This window comes from Alexandromys fortis, unplaced genomic scaffold, assembly GCF_014885135.2.
Source record: "Alexandromys fortis isolate MF-2015 unplaced genomic scaffold, M_Fortis_MF-2015_v1.1 scaffold_19, whole genome shotgun sequence".
Lineage (NCBI taxonomy): Eukaryota > Metazoa > Chordata > Mammalia > Rodentia > Cricetidae > Alexandromys > Alexandromys fortis.
This window is the reverse complement of record NW_026067890.1, coordinates 17,497,640-17,514,460: the sequence shown is the minus strand read 5'-3', so window position 1 is coordinate 17,514,460 and position 16,821 is coordinate 17,497,640. Positions and strand designations below refer to the sequence as shown.

General features: G+C 41.9%; 1 protein-coding gene across 3 annotated transcripts in view; it reads right to left on the bottom strand.

Annotated features, from left to right (window-relative positions):
• Manba (mannosidase beta) overlaps positions 1-16,821 on the bottom strand; it is a 74,350-nt gene that overhangs the window by 27,279 nt on the left and 30,250 nt on the right. For all 3 annotated transcript variants that reach the window (XM_050155653.1, XM_050155720.1, XM_050155565.1), the window contains exons 7-9: positions 15,608-15,718; positions 4,445-4,596; positions 855-972 (exon numbers count right to left, since the gene is read on the bottom strand). In XM_050155653.1, coding sequence (XP_050011610.1) covers positions 855-972; positions 4,445-4,596; positions 15,608-15,718 — 381 coding nt within the window. The remainder of the gene's footprint in view (positions 1-854; positions 973-4,444; positions 4,597-15,607; positions 15,719-16,821) is intronic.

The following is a 16,821-nucleotide window of genomic DNA, read 5'->3' as shown; positions in this document are numbered from 1 at the left end:
AGACACTGAGGGATGAAGGCATCTTGCTTGGTCCTCCCTGTAGCAAAATTTGAGTACTAAGAACATCTTTTCTTTGGTTAATTTTATTGTTTTTGTTTCTCTCCAGAGTTCATGGGAACTCTTTAAATATTCAATATTTTATTATATATATATACACCTACATATCACAAGAAAAATCATGAAGTGTAGAAAGAGATATTTGATTATATAACTCATATACAACAGTAATTATTTTTTTTAAAGATTTATTTATTATGTATACAACTTTCTGCCTCCACACACCAGAGGAGGGCGCCAGATCTCTTTACAGATGGTTTGGAGCCACCATGTGGTTGCTGGGAATTGAACTCAGGACCTCTGGAAGAGCAGACAGTGCTCTTAACCACTGAGCCCCCAGTAATTATTTTTTTAAAGATTTTATTTATTTATTATGTATACAGTGTTCTGTCTGTCTATATCCTTGCTGGCCAGAAGAGGGCACCAGATCTCATTACAGATGGCTGTGAGCCACCATGTGGTTGCTGGGAATTGAACTCAGGACCTCTTGAAGAGCAGTCAGTGCTCTTAACCTCTGAGCCATCTCTCCAGCCCCCCAGTAATTATTTTTAAATAATGGAGAATTCTGGTATTTGTTAGCAACTCTAGTCCATTTATTCCTTGGACAAAATTAATAAATAAATGATTAAACATAGATAATAAGAAATGAGGAACCTTCATTCATTCAATGAGGAATGAAGTAAGGAAGATGATTCCCTGCTCTGAGAGAGGTATGAAGGGGCAATAATATCAGCTCACAACACCAGACTGAGGGACGAGTCACCCATGGGTACATCAAGACCGTGTCACATACTTACCATGATTCCAAGTTCATTGCAAAGTTCATAGAATCCATCCTGCTCATAGATACCTCCTCCCCACACCCGCAGGGTGTTCATGTTGGCATCCACAACGGACCGCAGAAGGACCTGCAACCTGGAGAAGGGATTGCAAAGGCAAACACTATTTCATAAACCGGGGGACATGACCAAATATTTCAAATCTGTTACAGGATAAGGCCACTTTAAAATCAAAATGATTTTGCTCTTCTGAATGCCAAAACCATGAGGTAAAATAACACAGAGACCGGTCGTAACCACATTAGGCAAATAAGCTGAAAAGCTATGCGTGATGTCTTCAGTATGTAAGTTGTCAGAAACCTCATACTATTTCTTAAACTCTTTTTGTTTTATATTTTGGCATGTAGAAAAATGCAGCGCAGGGCTGGGGAAATGGCTGAGAAAGTAGACTACTCGACCCCCAGCGGGAGGACCTGGATTTGACTCCAAACACTCCTGTAAATCGCGGGATGGGGAGGCGCATGCCTGTAATTGTAGCCAGTTAGTAAGCTCCAGGTTCATGAGAGACCCTGTCTCCAAGGGTGGGGTGGAAAGTGATGAGGAAGAACAGTGACCTCTGACCTCCACGTGTGCACATGCACCGAACACATACATACATACATACATACATACATACATACATACATACACATAAAAAGGCACAGTATAAACACTCCATATACATAAATGTTTATTAAATTTTAAGTTCTAGTGTCAAAACCTTCAGAGAACACTTGTAGTTATCTTCCAGATAGAGAATTTTCATGGTTTTGCTTAGTTTTATAAGTTCTGTTGTGTCTATGTTTAAGGTACCTGGCATGGTGCTGTAGGGCAGCTGTTGACAGTAAGAAGGTCACTGGAGTGGATTAACAAAGCCATCATTTTGAATTATCTAATCTCCCTTTGGTTTTGTCCATGGAAAAATTTTGTTACCCAGAATCCTCATGTCTTCACATTGTCCTTCTGGTCTTCAGACTCATTCTCCAGACACACCGACTACTTTGTTCTTATATTTTTGCATTTTCCCCTCCCACCAAGAATTTTTTTAGTTCTTTAACGAAGTAGAAAAAGGGCTGGTGAGATAGCTGGGGGGGGGGGGGGGTAAAGTGTTTGCTGCTCAAGCCTGAGGACCTTAGTTCAAATCCCCAGAACTACACAAAGCTGGGTTCTATAGCACACAACTGTAATTCCAGCAAGACAGGAGGTGGAAACAGATAGCCTGTCACATACAGTGGTGGACAAACAAGAGACCCAGTGTCAAGTGAGATGGATGATGAAGATGGCATGCAAGGTTGACCTCAGTGTAGGACAGTTTCATGTCAACTTGACCCAAGCCACAATTAGCAGAAAGGAGGAAGCCTCAATTAAGAAAATGCCTCTAAAAGATGGGAAACTGTAGGGCTTTTTCTTAATTAGTGATTCATGGTGGGTAGTCCATCCCTGGGCTGCTGGTCCAGGGTGCTGTAAGAAAGCAGGCTGAGCATGCCATAGAGAGTAAGCCAGCAAGCAGCACTCCTCTGTGACCTCTACATCAGCTTCTGCCTCCAGGTACCTGCCCTGTTTGAGTTCCTGTCCTGACTTCCTTTGATGATGAACAGTGATATGGGAATGTAAGCCAAGCAAACTCTTTCCTCCCCACTATTAGTGTGAGAGGCTTCATTCCAGAGATGCAGGGATGGTTCAACATAATCCACCATATAAACAAACTGAAAAATAAAAACCACACGATCATCTCATTAGATGCTGAAAAAGCTTTTGACAAAATACAACATCCCTTCATGATAAAAGTCTTGGAGAGAGCAGGGATACAAGGAACATACCTAAACATAATAAAGGCAATATACAACAAGCAAACAGCCAACGTCAAACTAAATGAAGAGAAACTCACAGTGATCCTACTGAAATTAGGAACAAGACAAGGTTGTCCACTCTCTCCATATCTATTCAGTATATTTCTTGAGGTCCTAACTAGAGCAATAAGACACCAAAAGGAGATCAAGGGGATACAAATCAGAAAAGAAGTCAAACTCTTGCTATTTGCTTATGATATGATGTTTACATAAGCAATCCAAAAAATTCTACCAAGGAACTGCTACAACTTATAAACACTTTCAGTAATGTTGCAGGATACAAGATTAATTAAAAAAAATCAGTAGCCCTCCTGTACACAAATGATAAAAGAGCTGAGAAAGAAACCAGAGAAACATCACCCTTCACAATAACCACAGATAGCATAAAATATCTCAGAGTAACTATAATCAAACAAGTGGAAGACTTGTATGACAAGAACTTTAAATCTTTGAAAAAAGAAATTGAAGAAGACACCAGAAAGTGGAAAGATCTCCCATATTCTCGGGTAGGTAGAATTAATATAGTAAATATGGCAATCTTACCAAAAGCAATCTGCAGATTCAATGCAATTCCCAGCAAAATTCTTCAAAGACCTTGAAAGAATGGTACTCAACTTCATATGGAAAAGCAAAAAAAAAAAAAAAAAAAAAAAAAAAACAGGATAGCCAAAACAATCCTGTATAATAAAAGAACTTCTGGAGGCATCACAATCCCTGACTTCAAACTCTACTACAGAGCTACAGTACTGAAAACAGCCTGGTATTGGCATAAAAACAGACAGGAGGACCAATGGAACCGAATCGAATACCCGGATATTAATCCACACACTTTCAAACACCTGATTTTTGACAAAGAAGTAAAAAATATCAAATGAAAAAAAAAAGAAAGCATATTAAACAAATTGGTGCTGACATAACTGGATATCAACATGTAGAAGAATAAAAATAGATCCAGATCTATCACCATGCACAAAACTCAAATTCAAATGGATCAAAGACTTTAACATAAAGCCAGCCACACTGAACCTCACAGAAGAGAAAGTGGGAAGTACACTTGAACGCATTGGCACAAGAGACCACTTCCTATTTATAACCCCAGTAGCACAGACACTGAGAGAAGCAATTATTTAATGGGACCTTCTGAAACTGAAAAGCTTCTGTAAAGCAAAGGACACGGTCAACAAGGCAAAACTAATCCCACCCCCCCCAAAAATATACACATGAATGTGGGCATGTGCATGCGCACGCACGCACGTGCGTACCCCCCCACATACATATCATACACACAAAAGATTTTTTTAAAAAGTAAAATAACATCTTAGCATAATAAAATAAATGTAGGCCCTTATCTCTTAAAACCATGCTTGAAATTATTTAATGTATTCTTTGAAGAACAACAATGAGCTAGATTTAAATTTTTGAGACTAATTAGTTCAAATATCAATTTGTCATTTTCTCCAAAGAAAACACATAACAATACTTTTGTAAAACGTGGATGGGATGTCTTTAACAGTCTCAGACTAGCCGGATGCATCTTAAGAGGGAGTGGGAATGATTGAAAATAATTGTGCCTATCCTAAAATCTCTGCTATCCAATCATTCTGCAGGTCTCAGGTCCTTCTGCTGGGAGAGAAAGAAACAGATGGGAGTAACTTTGATCTGTGAGCTTAGCAGCGGTAGAGAGGTAGGGGAAGGAGAGGCAAAGAAGCCAACACTCACAGTTCGGGAGTGACTCTATCTTGGAATGAGTCAGCTGGGATCCAGTTTGAGCCTTTCAGAAATATAGGAAGTCCATTGATTTTGAAGTAGAAACTCAGGCCAAGAGATCCTTTTATGGGCTCTTCGATAAGCTGCACTGTCCTGAAATAGACCTACCGTGAAAAGAAAGAAATATTGAACATAAACTTAAAAGTGCAAGCGAACTTGTTCTTTAAACCAAAAAGTAGGGGGTTAGGAAGATGGCTCCCAAACAGGAGGACCCAAGTTCGAATCCCCAGCACCCAGGTAAATATGACCACACACTCCTATTGCCGCCATCTACTGTCAAAAAAAAAAAAAAAAAAAAAACTGAGACAGCATTTGCCGTCTTCCCTCTCACTACCTAGAAAGATGGTGAACTTTCCAGAGATATGTGATATTGGATGATATCATAATGGCAGATAGTAGATGCGGTCTGCGTGTTCTGGATGATCTAAGGTAGAGGTAGGAAGAATGAAAAGGTATTTCTGTTGTTATTGTTGGTGGTGGGTTTTTGTTTGTTTGTTTGTTTATTTGTCTGGTTGATTTGGTTGGTTCATTCGTTTTTTTGTTTTTTTGTTTGTTTGTTTGTTTTGGTTTTTCGAGACAGGGTTTCTCTGTAGCTTTGGAGGCTGTTCCAGAACTAGCTCTGTAGACCAGGCTGGCCTTGAACTCCCAGAGATCCGCCTGCCTCTGCCTCCTGAGTGCTGGGATTAAAGGCGTGCGCCACCACCGCCAGGCTGGTTCATTCGTTTTTAAAATGGTCTCACTTATGTAGCTCTGGCTGGGCTAGAACTCACTCTTGTAGACCAGGTTAGCATCAGACTCACAGAGAGTCACCCCAGCTTCTGCCTCGTGAGAGCTGGGATTAAAGGCATGCTCCATCACTCCTGGCTGACAAAGTAGGTTTTTAATAGACCAATTTAGGCAGGGACTGGGGGCATGCACCTCAGTCCTTGTACTCTGGAGGTAGAGGCAGGCGGATCTCTGAGAGTTTGAGGCCAGCCTGGACTACATAGTGAGTGCTAACCCAGCCAGAGCTACACAATAAAAACTTGTTTCATAAAGAAATAAAAATAAAAAAGATACATTTACAGGCAGGGAGGGGTACTGTACACTATAACCCCAGTATTCAGGAGGCAGAGATAAGAGAAAAAAGAGTTCAAAACCAGCCTGGGATATATAGTGAGACCCTGTGTTAAAAAACAAAGCAAAACAAACCAGAAACTCAGTTTGCGCTCTACGGCTTTCCTGAAAACCTACCAGCTATTATTGGTCGTCTGCTCTGAATGCTGTAATCTCACTGCTGTTTAATAGACCCTGATTTTGAACCCTAATGTCTTCCCAGCAACGTCCACAAAAACACAAAGCTTAACTGTATTCATTAATTTGATTTCACAGTGATAGATGATATTTTTAATTTAAATTTTTAATTATAATCAAAACTCGCTTTAGAGTTAAATAATATTTTAGCTCATGGCAGAAGAACATTTATTAAAAATTATTTCCTACTCTAAGGATGAGTTGCAAAAATGTGACTGGAAGACTTAAATTCTCAGGCTCCGATGAGGCTCCACGGAAAGCCTGCCCGACTAGCATACAGAAAGTCCTGGGCTGGATCCCTGTGTCGCATAAAGCTAGGAACGGTGGCACATGTCTACGATTCCAGAACTCAGAGGCTGGGAGCAGTGGGAACAGATGTTAAAGGTCATCCTTATCTACATACAGAGTTTGAAACCACACTGGGCTATGAGAAACCTGTTCTAAAGAAAAGAACACTTCAATTCTCAATCCACAGCTGTGTAGCCTACTCCTAAAATGGTTGAAACTTGAAAATGACAGATAAGAGGAATTGGGTGTAACTCTAAATAAGAAATGGAACTCTGATATAAGGGATCTTTCCCTTGACTTTCCAGAAGTCAGTAATTTATTATTATCTAATACAAATGTAACATCTTTTAAGAAATATTTATGGAACCAGGCAGTGGTGGCACACACCTTTAATCCCAGCACCCAGGAGGCAGAGGCAGGTGAATTTCTGTGAGCTTGAGGCCAGCCTGGTCTACAGAGAGAGTTCCAAAACAGCCTCCAAAGCTACACGGAGAAACCCTGTCTCAAAAAACCCAAATATATATATTTGGTATTTCTTCTTTGGGTGTTCTTTTTCAGTTTTCCTTTATAAATCTACTTGCAGTGTAAATAAGTTAAGTAGATAGACAAGTAGGTAGATGATATGTTAGATAGACAGACAGATGGATAATCGATAATGTTTATTGGGGCTAAGGAGATGGCTCAGTGGGTTATGTGCTTGTCACAGTATAATGCAGATCTGAACTTGGATGCCTAGCATCTGTGTCAAGAATATCAGTATGGTAGTGCCCCCCTTCAATCCCAGCATGTGTCTGTAATCCTAGCATTGGGAAGGTAGAGACAGGAGGATCCCTGCGGCTGGCTGGCCAGCTAGTTTTGCCAAATCATTGATCTCTAGGTTTAGTGAGAGACTTTGTCTGAAAGAGATCAACAGAGCAAGACTTCATGCATCCACCCCACGTGCACAATTAAATATCATGGTACAGTTGTGCCGTGCTATAGCCAATTGTTCGTGGTATAAAGAAAAAGAAATCAAATATCTTAAACATAGGCAGAGTAAGCCCTTTAAAAGTCAGGAATTGACGAACCTTTACAAACCAGAAACCAAGACTGCGTCGAAGTTTTCAGTGTGGACATGTTACAGAGGCCAGAGAAGTGTACATATTAGCTGCGAAACAAGCCATCAGTGGGTACTGCTGAACGCCCACAGGAAGAAACAATAGTGAACAGAATCTCACCACCTGGCTCACAGCAATACACAGCAGCCTAGCTAATAAAAGATTTAGCTGCAAGAGACAAAATGGTCGACAGGCCATCTGAAGACACTTTGCTTCACAAATGGGAGACCCTCTGGGCAGTGACAGGCCTCCTATTTTGTGATATTCCCTTGCTATCGGCTTAATACATCAAGGATAATCTACAATGTAAAGTTTTGGCGCCAAAATATACAAAGCACAAGATGATTTTTGATCCTCCGGGTAACCATGTGAATCCCGTGCTAACATCTGCACAGATATTACAGCAGCAGAGGGAGAGACATGGCAGCTGCCTTAGTAGGAGTCATGGTAGACCTCCAAACTGTCTAAGGGGAGGGCAGCTGAGCGAGCCACCATTTGCGCGATGAGCTGGGTCAGTCATCTTGCTCGGGAAGTACCATGTTTATTTAAATAAAAAGTTGACTAACGACCGCAGTTACTCAGATTTGAGGACATTTTCTTAAAAGCGAATGAAATACGCACTAACAGTATCTAAGGCCAATAAAAACTCAGGAAAAACAAAAACAAGGCTTGAAAAAGCTTGTGCCCACCACACTGGGCTTGAGAACGTTCAGCAATTAACGGACATCTCAGATGACGTCAGTGGAAACACCAAGAATGTGAATGTGGTTCCACAGCTTGAAACGTTTCAAGACTGAGAAGATTCAGAACCCTCAGGAAAGCAGTATTTTTCAAATAGCCCATGCAGCGTATTGCAGTATCTCACAAGGGAGGCTTCGGTGGAAATAAAGGGGCGGGTTCTAAAGAGTGCATGGAAATGGCTTGAATTCACAGTCCAACTAACTTTAAGAAAACCCTTGTTGGTTTTACATTTTAAGTACCTGCCTTTTAACTTTTGAATTTTGTGTACGCTACACGTCTGTGGGTGGTGGGGTAGGGGGAAGGTATCTGTAAATGAGTACAAGTGCCCAAAGCGGCCAGATGAGAGCATCAGATCCCCTGGAGCCAGCCACAGGGTGCCAGAAACCAAACCAGGTCCCATCTCCCATTCCCCGAAACCAGCATGCATTAAACCTCAGTGTGATATGAAGAATACCCATGATTAACTATAAAACACAAGCCCTTCTGATGTTTTTCCTGTGAGATAGTATCGCTTCCCATCCCCCAACCCATACAGTGCGACTGTCCAGCAGGAGTGGAAGGCCGCTTCAAAGTACCCAAGAGCCTCTGGGGGAGGCCAGCCACCAGGCACCTCGCTTTGGGCACGCTGACATCTTAGGAACCAGAGCACCCGGGAGGGCTCTCCGTGTCCTATTGTGTCCTTCTTCACCTCGAAGGGCCACATAAAAGCCTGCAACAACAGGTATTTTATGTCCCAGAACACAATGCCTCTGAAAATGGCTTTTGAAAAAGATCCCTGAGCAGTATACGTTTGCATCCAGAGTGAACATATCTGATGGGACAAAGAAATGTTAAATAGCCCAGCAAAGGAAAATACTACCTAAATGTAGGGGACAGGCATAAATATTAAAGAATCTTGAAGAAACAAAACATCAAGCAATTTAAATTTTAAAGTGATTTTTTTTTTTAAATATCTATTTTATTTGCACTTCAAGGGGGTGGGAGGAATTGTGTGGGTGCCAGCAAAGGCCGGAAGAGGGCATCTGGTTCCCCAGAAGTAGAGTTGCAAGGACTTTTGAGCTGCCCAGTGTAGGCGCTGGGAGCCAAACCCAGGTCCTCTGGAAGAGCAGCAAGGACTCTTAACTACTGAGCATCTCTCCAAGCACCAGTTTTAAAATCCTTAGTATTCAAATTTTTCTATCCATTCTTGATGGTTCTGTGAGCTTGTCCCTTGATCACTGTTCTAGCTACTTCATAAAGATTTCAACCCATAAAAAAACTATTTTTATTTTACTTTGTCTTGTCCTTAGAGGCAAGGTCTCACAAAGACCCAGAGTGGCCTTGACCCCAGTATGTAGCCGAGGCTGGCCTTGGTCTCTCCTTTCAACATGCTGGGATTACAGGTCTGTCCCATCAGGCCAGCTCTGGTTTCCTTTTTAAAATAGAAGAGCTAGCTTCAAAAGTGCAGAAAGAGCTCACGGCATTCTCCAGATGGAGCTCAGGATACTGTAACCAAAGGTCAGGTGAGGTCGTGGCTGATAAGTAAATACCGCACTCCTCAAATTCCTCTCCCTTGCTGATCAGACAGATTGTGATTCACGAGCTCCGAGCCCTGTCCTGGCGGTGTGTAAGCAGATACTCACGAAGCTGTCCATAACTTTTTTTCTCAACAACAACACTGTTTGTTTCTAAACTTTGGCAAACCTTATGCTCCTAAAACTCATTTCAGATCAACCACTACGCACTTTAGAGATAAAGGCCATGTTATTTGCACTGAAAATGCAATTGAGGAGAAAAAAAAAAAAAAAAAAAAAAAAAAAAAAAAAAAAAAACAGACCTCCACAAAAAACTCCGGCCCGAAAAAAAAACAGGAGGACCCTNAAAAAAAGAGAAAAAAAAAAAAAAAAAAAAAAAAAAAAAAAAAAAAAAAGCCTGCTCTCCACAAATAGTTCCGGCCTGTAGAAATGACAGGAGGCTCTTCCCAGCACCCTTGCTAAGGAACGGCAGGTGGCCACTCTTCCCTGCATCCTTGCCAACGGCACAAACAGAGGTTACCAGGGTGGAGTTTGCACAGTGCAGAGTTATCTGATCAGTTTTTAGCCAGATGTGTATCTTATTTTAGACACCCCTCTTTTCTACGTGACAAAGCTGGGTTTCGTTATGATACTAAAATGCTACAAATCAGGGCCAAAATGAAATGCAGATACTAACAGCATTCTCTTATTGGCCTTTGTTTGAATAATTACATCATTTTGTTTTGTTTGGGGTGAACCAAGGTGTTTAATTAGGGTTACTTACAAGCCCTGTGAAGGGCTCTCCACAGGAGCATAGACAACTTGCCAGTGGCTACACCATCAAAGAAAATATCTCTCCCACCTCCAAAACCATTTGCCTATACGTCCTCAGGGAGGCTTTGTGAACCCCTCCTTCCCAGCTAATTTTCTTTTAAGGGAATTTCTCCAGTTCGCTGTGGCGGAAAAGGCCTGACAGGAAAGTTCTAACCTTCAAAGGCCTGCTCCTACTGACTTCCACCAGATAGGCCCTACCTACCAGAGTCCACAGTCTCCTAAAAGAACATTACCAGCTGGAGAACACGTGTTTAAAACATGAATGAGCCTGTGATGTGGGGTGTTGGATCAGACTAAGACACCGGGAGACTGCAAATGAATAAAGTTAACCTTGAATAGGGGTTGGAGCCAGGATCTAGCCCACCTGAATTAGCCATAGAGAAGTCAGGACAATGGGTAGAGAGCAGGCACAGGAAGGAGCGGGGAGGGACTTGGAGATTGCAAATTCTCTTTGATCTGGGAGATGTGGAGAGGAAGTCACATCTCCACCAGTTCTTTGGTCTGTCAGGTTTTCACCCCAATATCTGTCTCCCGAGTCTTTTCTGGTAATGGAACAACTGAGCTAGACACAGCAAGCCTAGAGGATGTTTGAGATTCAAACCACAGTATTGATCCTTGCCTATATGTAAAGAATATACCAGGTTTGCCAATCTTCCTAGTCAGTCAACAAAAAAACTCCTTAACTTAGAGATGTTCTTTCGAGAGAAGTCAAAGAGATGTACATAGTCTGGAAAGGATTAAACAATGGTGAGTTTGGCAAAGATTCCAGCCTTTTGTTTCCTCTTGATCCATTCCAAATACTCTAAAATTAAAGTAAATAAATTCTTCTCAAGTGTTTCTTCTAGAGAATCAGAGAAGTGCTGAGTGGCAGCAAATGTTTTCTGGCTCCCTGATTGTGAGCAGGTGTCTAGCTCCTAGTGAAGCAGCCAGGGCCGTCTGCACCCTCTCTGGAGCTTCCAGGGCAAAGGGGCACCATTTGCTATTCCTCGGCATGCTCGTCCCCACAGCATCTATGTCCTCACATTTTGTCATTACAGAGTAAGTTGTTTCCACCAATTTTCCTGGGCACTTATTTTCAAAGACGTGGCTTAAACCTCAATGTTTCCCTGTATGTAGTTTAAGACAGCGTCTGGCTTATATATAATCAAAAATAAACCGTGTCTGATGGTCCTCACCTGAAACAGCAATGGGAAAAGGATAATCCCAAAGAGAATAATTCATGCAGACCAGTGCAAAATCTGAGCTGAATTGCAATGTCTACTTTTTTCTTTTTTAATCAGAATACTTTTATGTCAAAGGTCAGATAAGTCTTGGTCTGTGTACCTCTTCTGCCCACAGTAAACATTTCACAGTAAACGTCTAGATCTTATAGAGCCTTTTCTATCAATGAGGTAAAGCTAAAAAAAAAAAAAAAAAAAAACTAAGCATTTCTAAAGTTCTAAAACGTCACATCTGAAAAAATCCTCCCAAAAGAACAAGTTGCACGAGGTTCACAGAATGAGCCTCAGGCAGCAGAGGTAGTTTGGGGTTGGTTTCTTTGACTTCTGCATGATCTCAACAGTGATTGTCTGTACGCTAGCATTTTTATCTCCGACAACGGCAGAGAATTAAACATGGATGTAGTTGCTTGACTGTATCCTGTCTTCACCTCCCCATCATTGGGGTCACAGGCATGTATCATTGCACCTAGCCTTTATGTGGTGCTGGCATTCAAACTCAGGTCCTCCCCTGTCGGTGGTGGCCTATGCCTTTAATCCCAGCACTCAGGAGACAGAGGCAGGCGGGGATCTCTGAGTTCGAGGCCAGCCTGGTCTACAGAGTGAGTGTCAGGACAGCCAAAGCTGTTACACAGAGAAACCCATATCTCTGTAACATATAAACAAACACATAAATGATAAGACAAACTCGGGTCCTCATGCAAACCCTTTACCACCTGAGCCATCTCCCTAGTCCCTCACGTATCCCTCCCTAACTATACTTAAATGTAAGAATATGTTAAGAAGGCAACAACTGGATACAGAAATTGTGTTCAAAGTGAGCTCAAGCAGATGAACTTGCTTTAAAAAAAAAAAACTCTATGGGGCTGGAGAGATGGCTTAGCAGTTAGCACTTGCTGCTTTTGTAGCGGACCCAGGTTAGACTCCTAACGGTGGCTCACAACCATCCATAACTTCAGATTCAGGATGGATATCTGATGCCCTCGTCTGACCTTCCCCAGCACAAACATATATGTAGGCCAAACGCTCACAAATGAAATGAACAAATAAATCTCATTTTTAAAACTATATGAAAGGATTATACACGAGACCAGGGATACCATATAACAGAATTTCTCCAAAGAAACTTCCACGTATATCATAGTATTTACTAAAGGATCAATAAGAAGAAAGTGCCAGATCCAATCCTCCATATATATTATCAGAATTTAACAGTGAACACCCACGTGTGGAAAACTTAGACCAACAACAGATGTTGGAGAAACAGTATGTTATCACTGGCATTTTCTAGAACTCCCAAAATACAGTGATAACTAAAATTGTCAGCCTCTACTTCACGTACTTGGGTGGACAGCTCTTATGGCTCCCTGAGGAAGCCACTGACAGTGGTCATTCTGTAATTCTTTAACTAAGCTTTCGACAGGGAGAAGGATGAAGGGAGGTGGACTGGCTTAAACATTATGTCTCCAAAATGCAGGTCTACCCCAAACCACAAAATGTGACCTTAAGCCGAGTGGTGTGGTGCACGGCCAGCACTTAGGAGGCAGAGGCAGGCGGATCTCTGAAGTTTGAGGCCAGCCTGGTCTACAAGAGCGAGTTCCAGGGCAGCTAGGTCTGTTACACAGAGAAACCCTGTCTCGAGAAACCAAAATAATAATAATAATATAAAAATATTATTATTAATATAAAAACATTATTATTTGGAAATAACGCTTTAAAGATATCAGTCATTGAACTTGAATGAGGTCACACACTCGAATGAGCAAAATGGATAGTATCTGTTTAAGGTGGGCATGATGACTCATGTCTGTGGCCCCAGCATTTGGGAGGCAGAGATGGAGGAAAAAGATGCAAGTTTCGGACCAACCAGGGCTACATAGTGAGACTTTGTCTCAAAAACAGACAGTTAGCAAGAAAGAGAGAGTGGGGGTGGGAAGGGAAGTGAAAGGGCTATCGGGGAAAGAGGTAGACACAGGAGTCTGGCATGGAGGATTGCTGGCGGTGAGGGGAAGGGCAGGGAAGGGCCTTCCACAGTCTGTAGGGGAGCCTGGCTCTAGAAAGCTCGCTGGTTGGGACTTGCTGCGCCTGCTGCTGTGCGAGGAGGAATTCTCGCTCCCTTCAGATTTTCTCTGACAACACTGGGGAAATTAACTCTGCACAGCCTCAGGGAACTCTCTGCATGGAAACACGCCTTGATGATTCCGAATTTCACCCTGTCTGGCTCGGAGCTAGTGAAGCCTTCAGAGGGCTCTGGGTAGCACTTAGAAAGAATTCCATGGGTATCGTGTTCCCTTTCTGCCCCAGGAAGCTGCAACACTAGATTTGGGGATTTAAAATCAAAGAAAGGAGTGACGTGTATTTTAAATTTAAAAACTGGGGAAATCCCCACGGTTTTTCTAATTAGAACAGCTACCGGCAATCTTCTCCATCTGCCTTTGGGGTATGAGATACAAGTTCTAATTGACTGCTTACTTTGTTCTAGCACCTTCTGACAATAATTTAACGGAATAATCTTGACACCAGGGACAATATAAAGGACCTTCTGCTGCTTTCAGCAGAATCATTTCCCGTCCATGGAGCGCACTGTGAGCTAAGCAATGTTAAGGAGAAATGGCAGCTAAGTGACCTTCTATCCAGAAAAGCAATGGTCACCACTCAGAAATATTTATTGGGTCAGTGAGATGGCTTAGCGGATAAAGGCTCCTACTGCCTGGTTTTTCCTCCAAAGTTCTCTATTTCTCCAGAGTACTCACCGACCATTATTACAAGAACTTGTTTAATGAAGTCACCTCCCAACCACATTATTAGCCTTGTTAAAGGCTTGGAAAGAAATGAACACCATGCATTATCCCAGTTTTATCAGGAACATAACATCCAGAGCGCCAGAGGACGCCACGAGGTAACTGAAGAAATAAGCATCGACAATCACAATTTCTACTGAAGCCACAGGAAGAGACAGCACACACCCGTGCAGGAAGGCAAGGAAGGGCCACACATCTGCCTTCCCTTCAAGGCTCAAAGATTAACATCTTTAGGCAGAGTCAACAATGGTACAGCCAATTGGAGTCTAAAGGAAAAGGAACGATGTACCACAAATAGAAGTGAATCTTTTTTCTCTGCAGTCAGCTTGACTGGCTCATTATTTTCCACATTTTTATGACGATAACTCGCAATAAATCACTGTGTGGAAGAACACACATCCCTGGCCGAGAGAGTGAGAAAAGAAGTCCGAGACCCGCCCTCAAACGCGTTACGCATGTGTGCACACACTCATGTTCCTACTCTCTCAGAGATACATAGGACACTTAAAAGAAAAATTCAAACAAATAGCATAAAGGTACATCCTCTATTCAGGATGCCATCTGAACCCAAGGAGAGGTGATGTCCATTGTGAGAGATGGCACCGCAGGGCAACCTCCATCGTCTGTAGACACCAAAGCTCCGTGTCAGGGAAAGGAAAACTCTAGGTAAGGATTACTATCCCTGCTATTCACATACTGTGGCTGTGATAGGCTAGACCCAAGTTACGTCATTCCGACTGCCCCATTTTAACATAAGGAAATGGTGCTCATAGGACTGAGCAAACCCACACAACTAGTCGGTGAGAAAGTCCAGTTCTTTGCACTTCTAAGTGCTATTATCCCAAAGTGGCGGGAGGGGGAAAGTTAGCATCAGTAGAAGCATGGGAATTTGGAAGATAAAGAAGACCAATGGATAAAGCAGCGAATATAAGTTAGTTTTGTTGTTGCTCTATGGAATAGAAGAAGAGAACGGTTAAGCCAGGCTCTTTCTTATCCTAGGAGCCTGCTAACAGTATGCACACTTTAGAATTACACATATGCTTCTTAGATATAACGCAAGGGCACACTAGAGAAGACCAGGGATGTGGTATACTGGGGGAGACTTTGCCTGAGTTCCTGGCTCAAATCCTAGCACTGAGAAAGAAAGGAAACAAGGAAAGAGTGTAAAACACGGGAAGCGATGGTCAAAATATAAATGTGATCCATCTAGGAACATAAACCCGGAAACTTTGAATGTCATCACTCTGTATGGTAGAATTATAAATTCTGCTAATTTCTTCTTTTCTTTCAAATCTCAGTATTGCTATTTTAAACAAGAAATAGCCTTCTTTTCACAAAACAGTGTACTTACCTTGACTGCTCTTTCAATATTTAAGCCTCCATCCAGCACAAAGAGAACTGTCATGTTGTATCCAGTCTGATTTCCATGTCCACGAGGCCACCAGAGTTCCACAGCAATGTCCTTTTAAGAGATAAGTCATTCTATGCAGTGTGGCATAGTTTAGAAAAAACAGTATAACTCCGCAGGTTATAGGAATTTCTCAATATGTGTGTCCTAAAGCAGCATAAATGTCCATGCCTACTCTCTGCCAAAGCCCAGCCACAGAACAACTATTTTAAAATTTTACATATCTATTCATTTGCTTATCTTGAGTCAGGGTATCTAGCCCAAAGTTGGTAACAGAGGAGAGGATGACCATGAACTTCTGATCCTCCTGCCTCCACCTCTAGAATCCTAGGACTACAGTTCCTGTGGTGCTGGGGAAGGAACTCAGGACTTCATGCACACTAGGGAAGGACTGGGCTGTGTCCCCAGCCCCTCCACTGAGAATATCTAAACACTCAACACGCTGGGGGTATAGCACAGATTAGCATAACAGAGCATCATGGTGTTCAAGAAAGAGCTGTTTCCTGCTCTGTCATTCCAGAGTGTGTTTATTCTACAGTCTCAACACTAAGACTTGAACTAGGAAGTTGACTCTTCTATGCCCAGAACTGGAAATCTTAGGGAGTCTTACTTTCCTCCAAGTTGTTGTTACTCTGCCTGTTCATAATCATCAACCAGATTAATAGGAAAAAAATTAAAACTAAAACTTATCCCATCTAACCACGAACAAATCTTGAGTCCAGGCTTAGAGTTTTACAGGTGGAAAGAATACCAATACTTAAAGTCACTGAAAATGAACGGGAAGGAGCCACCCCACTGAAAGCGGAAGTGTAGAATCTGCTATGGGCTAGGATATTGCAAATGACACAGGAAAAAAACTAAAGATGTAACTGACATCTTAAAGGAAAAATTAACAAATAAATCACATGTTTTCCATTATATGAGTCTTACATGTGAGAAACCATCCATTAGCTAGCCTAAAAATTATATGTGAACACAAACCTATGAGCACCTGATTTTCGATAAAGGAGCTAAAAGTATACAGTGGAAAAAAGAGAGCATCTTCAACAAATTGTGCTGGCAAAACTGGATTTCAATCTGTAGAAAAATGAAAATAGATCCATGTCTGTCACCATGCACAAAACTCAAGTCCAAGTGAATTAAAGACCTCAATATCA